The following is a 5,558-nucleotide window of genomic DNA, read 5'->3' on the forward strand; positions in this document are numbered from 1 at the left end:
GGCAGCGACTGACGGTGTGTTCACACCGAACGCGATGGACGCGAATAAAACGCCCCAAACGCCCCTAATTTGACGCGTGTACATTCGCGTCTCAACGCGTGTCCAAGAAAAATCCATCGCGCGTCAAAATATGATATTTTGACGCGCGTGAACCGGAAATGTGGGAGGAATGTGGGAGGGAGTTGTGCCAGACCGGTATCTTTGCAAGATGGCAGCTATCGAGCTAGCGCTTGAAGAGAGAGTCTCCCTTCTCTATGTACTGTGGAGAGCAGAGCAGCAGCGTAAAAGACGTCCTCACCGTACCTGGGTCCATCAGGTCCTCCAGAGGCATGAGCAGTTTGGTGAGTTTCACCACTTGCTCCAGGAGCTGCGCCTGGATGACGGCCGATTCCAGCGCTATCACCGTCATTCACTCGGCCAGTTTGAGGACCTGCTGTCCCGCGTTGGTCCCAGCATCGCCCGCCTAGACACCAACTACAGGCGCTCAATCCCACCTGCAGAGCGCCTGTCCGTCTGCCTGAGGTTAGTAAAACTATTTAATACGGTAGTCCTTTATTGATATCTGTGCTAATATGCTAATCCATCCAGTTATACACTGCTAACATGGATGTGCTATGCTAACAGTGAATGCTGTCGGTGTTTACTGAAAGCAAACTGTGGTACAGAGACGACTCTTTATAATATTTCTAGTGATACTCAGAAGCTCTCATCAAGTCCCGATTTAATTCGATTTATGCTGTTATCAGTGTTTGCATGATAGCATGGCTGTGGTGTCACATCAATGTATGCGCTCGGTGTTTGCTGCTATCAAACTGTAGCATTAGGACCACTGAGTTAACCTTGTAGTGATACTCACTCCTTTTTATTTAGACCTGGTTTAATTCTGGGATAGTTGAATATTTGTATATAATCCCTGCAGCTGTCAGACTCTATAGCAGGGGTCACAGCCTTTATTGAAACAGAGTTAGATAAAACTGTGAACAGTTTGGTTCATCTTTAGTTACATGGTTCTATCTTGATAAGCTGTCTTATCACAGATTAATTTTTCAAAAATATTAATGATTTAAGCAAGGAAAGGGCTACATGTCAACATACAACTCTTTATTTCTATTAATGTCTTACTTCATTCCTACCTGATTGACATGTTTAGGAATTATGAGTGATTGGCTCACTGTAGTTGTGAAAGTTGCTACCAATCAAATTATGATATGTTAAAGTTAAAACAAAACACAACTGTTTTAGATATTATCTAATATACATTTTGTAATTATCCTTATAATTACAAAATGTTTTATGTAAGATTTAAGTTTTGTGATTTATATCTGACATCACAAAAGTATTTTGGAATTTGAATAATGTATTTTGTAACTGCAGTACACATAATACTGATTTTGAACAATTTTGTCCAGGTTCCTTGTCACCGGGGACTCCTTCAGGACCATCGCGTTCAGTTTCAGAGTCGGTGTGTCCACGGTGAGCCAGATCACCCCCCAGGCAGCGACGTCCATCTGGGACTGTCTAGTGGACGACTTCATGGCTGTGCCTTCACCTGGAGACTGGCGCTCCATCACAGAGGGATTCCAGGAGCGCTGGAACTTCCCTCTGTGCTGTGCAGCTCTGGATGGGAAGCACGTCCAGACAAAGGCACCCCATATATCATATAGGAGACACACACATTGATATACACTAAATATTCATTTCATTTCTTTTTTGTGGTGCCCAAATTGATGCACCTGCTTGATTTTGTTTAAACAATTATTGCACACTTTCTGTAAATCCAGTAAACTTCTTTTCACTTCTCAAATATCACTGTGTGTGTCTCCTGTATGATATTTAACTGACATTTTTTATTGTAACAACCAACGATTTATACAGGAAAATAATGTCTATTAACAAGGTTGCCCAAACTTCTGCATCCCACTGTATCAGTATATTTTGTCATTAGTATAATATGAAATAAATTCTACATGTGTCAAGTCGTGTGCCAACATTTGCTGTGTAGTAGAACTAGTAGACATTAGTCATTATAAACATTTATTTGAAATAATATTAAAATTCTCACACAGAAAAACATTAAACATAAATATATAAAATATAAGAATTTACAGAGAGACAGGAATAAAAAGGACCAGCTGCTCTCCAGAGCAGGAACAAGGCTGAGGAGGAAATGCTCCATTGGAGACTGGTGTGGCCTCTTCAGGGACTCCAGGATGGCCAGCTCCACCGCCGATGGACCGTCCTGGGACCCGTCCCTCATCTGCCTCGGAGCTGTCCTCCCCTGTGGGCCTGTAAAACAGCACAAAACACAAAGAAATTAGAAGGCTGCTACTAGATTTTAATTTCAACATTGAAAAAAAACAATAACAGGATATAATCAGATTGGTTGTAGATATTTAGTAAAGGTGATCACAAGGGAATCCCACCGACTAAAAAGGTATCAGTGCTTGCTGTACATATCTGTGGGTGCAGCAGCAGGAGCTCAGGGACTGGGGATGCTCTGCTGCAGAATCAGTTGGTTCTATCAATACAGTATTAAATGTTAACAGGTTGGATATAATAATCGTAGAGTAGACAGTGGTCCCTCATTTATTGCAGGGGTTCTCAGAATAACTAGCCCCTGGTCACAGTTCTCACAATTGATTCTCAAAGTGCAAACCTTTGTAGATTGCAAAACGTAAAAGTATTATTATGCCGCGGTTTGTCTTCATCTGCCCGCCACTTTCGTGCGCCTTTTTCCCTCACGGTGCAGGTGTCTATTTCCGAATGAGGCTCATAGTTATGGGTGTTTTTGTGCTGTTTTTTCTATTGGACGCGATGGTTATCAAAACCAAACGTGATAAATTTGGCAAGCGCAGGAGATTTGTCAATCAGGCTGCAGAATGCAATGCTGTACTGTGCAATAAAAAAATCAGCGAAAAAGCAAAGCAGTGACGGATGAACAGCGGGACCACTGTGTGCTGTTTATTAATAAACAATAAAATATATTCCTAAATGACAACATGCATAAAAGCAGAACGGTATTTGTACGTCAGTGGGAAAATAGCGGTGGCTTGCTAGCTTTTGTGCGGCTTCCCCGGGTCAGTGAAAACTTTCAAAAGAGAAATGAATGAACTTACCAGGTTGCCCGATCTCTTCACATATCTTCCTCCAAGCTTGGTCCTTTTTATTCCTGTCTCGGTACTGAAAGCAGCTGGTGTTGTACAGCTCCGAGTTGTTTGCTACCGCATTGATTAGCCTTCCCCTCCATTGAAGTATGAAAGGCTTTGGCTGGATCTGCCCCTTTGACCTAGGTAACAGCCACGTCACCAGGCTCCTGATTGGTTGTCGCGGCGCGATTTGACGCTGGAGTTCAGATTTTTCCAACTCGAGCGGTAGACGCGAAACGCGCGTATGCACAAAATGCAACACAAAAACTCACGCGCGTGGTTTTATTCGCGCGTCAAACGCGCCAGACGCGCTACACTGACGCGCGTTTCACGCGTTTTGGCGTTTTCGCGACGCAAATCTGCTTCCGAATTTTCGCGGGACCCGCAAACGCGCGTCATCGCGCCTTTCCATTGACTTTACATGTAAACCTGACGCTCTATTCGCGTCCATCGCGTTCGGTGTGAACACACCGTGAAGAATGATAAGAGCGATAGCAGATCATTGAATGAAACAGATGAACCAGAATTGGTTTGTATAAAATGGTGCAACTTCAGTGGTGGGGAACTGGTTTGGCTTTCGTCTGTCAGATACCCACCACAAAGCATAATTTTTGGTAGAGCATGCAAGCGGGCCATCATTCATATTCTGAACCTTGAGACCTCGAAATTAGGGAGACATTCAAAAGCTGTGTGAAAACCCCGGAGGAACTCTCCCGAGGGATTAATAAAGTTTTATTTAATCTAATCTAATAATAAAACACTGAAAAAGGCCAAGCAATAACATGTTTAAGTTATTTAAGTGACTTGTATATCATGTTTAACCTGAGTAGCAAAAGACAGCGGGGGTTTGAAAACGATGTGCCGGGAGTTTGCTGTTCTCCCCGGCTCAGATATTTCAAGTTTACACAGCTACATTCTCGCCTGAAAATATGTTAAAAGTTTATTTTGCGACGCAGAAACAAAAATAAGAGTAATATTAAAACTAAGTAGATGCAGTAGTTATAGCCATTGTTGGAAACTGGAATTGATTGGTCCAATCTGGGATATGGTTTTTCAATTATGTCCGGGTGGAAATTCGGGATTGTCCTGGAAAAAGCGGGAGGATTGGCATGTATGCCATAATTAGTAGTGTTTTTCGGAAAATAAGTCACTCTTCAAATTAATCCTTTGATTTCTGAAAAATCTACAGTGCGCCTTATGTATGAATTCTGGTTGTGCTTACTGAACTTAACCGATTTTATGTGGTACACGGTGCTCAAAAAACTCAAAAAATGGAGTTCCTGTTCCGACTTTCAAACTCAGCAAGTCCAACTTTAGGGGCTATCTAGTCGAAGGCTCCAACTCAGAGATTGCCTCCCACTTCAAATGGAACACATTATAAAATATGTTTACCTGGCTAATGGTAGCTAGTTAGCCTCTTTATACTGTTACACAATTTAATGGTGTAAAAAAAATATCAACATTTAACATTACATCATTTGTTTTTAGGTTAGCTTGCTAGCATTACCATAATAATTTACCTTAAACTGAAAGTTAACTTCCTGTTTATTCAAATAGACATCATCAGATTAAACTGGATTTTCTCTGGTTGATGTTAGTTGCTAACATGGGCACGCTAGTTGATTTAGAATTTATCAGCTAGCTGGCTGACCCTCATTTACTGATGTACCATATGAAAACATCCATGTGCCCTGTGTATGTTAGCCAATCAGAATCTGTGTGAAGCAGCTGGACTGTGCAATCTGCATACAGTCACGCCCCCATTTTTCTACATAAGGAAACACCTTTACCTGGATGTGAAGCAGAGACATTGGTGATGATGTAAGAGCAGCTCTGAGGCTTTACTGCTACTTTTGTTCTTTTGTCCAGTATCCCTCTCCTCCCCCTTAGCAGGTGGCAGCAGATGGCCGCCCCTCCCTGAGCCTTTTTATGGCCAGAGGTTTCTTCCTGTTAAAAGGGAGTTTTAACAGGAAGAAACTCACTCTCACCAACTGCTTGTTCACTGTTGGGATTTCTCTGCATGATTGTGAGATTTTTATCTTACAATATAAAGCACCTTAATGTGACTGATGCTGTGGCTTGGCGTTATAAGTAAAACTGATTCTGAGCATCTTGTTACCTACGACATTTAGGACTATAATGATGTATGGTTTGGAGATGGTGGCACTAAGGCTGTCTTAAGATGATAAGATCTTCAATGGCAGTGAGCAGGATGACATCAGAAGAGAGTGGACATATTTGACAAAGGCTGATGAAGATGGAGGAAAAGAGGAAGAACTTGAGGGAGGTTCGTAGTCTTGCGGACTGTTGATGTTGTGACCATAAGCTCACAAAAAGAGCAGCACTGCTGCTGAGCACCTGTGGCAAGCTGTAGATCAGCTGAGATCAAGAAAAGGATGCGAGGCAGCGAGG

General features: G+C 42.3%; 1 protein-coding gene across 1 annotated transcript; it reads left to right on the plus strand.

Moving 5' to 3' along the window:
* Positions 1–19: 19 nt before the first annotated feature.
* On the plus strand, positions 20–1,680 carry LOC308387286 (uncharacterized protein; the record flags this gene model as incomplete). The annotated part of the gene is made up of 2 exons (XM_080867234.1): positions 20–522; positions 1,410–1,680. Exons 1-2 carry the CDS (start codon positions 170–172, stop codon positions 1,678–1,680), a joined length of 624 nt encoding a protein of 207 aa, XP_080723360.1. The 5' UTR covers positions 20–169.
* Positions 1,681–5,558: the final 3,878 nt, after the last annotated feature.

Source organism: Rhamphochromis sp. 'chilingali' (genome assembly GCF_963969265.1).
Source record: "Rhamphochromis sp. 'chilingali' genome assembly, chromosome: 2".
NCBI classification, from domain to species: domain Eukaryota; kingdom Metazoa; phylum Chordata; class Actinopteri; order Cichliformes; family Cichlidae; genus Rhamphochromis; species Rhamphochromis sp. 'chilingali'.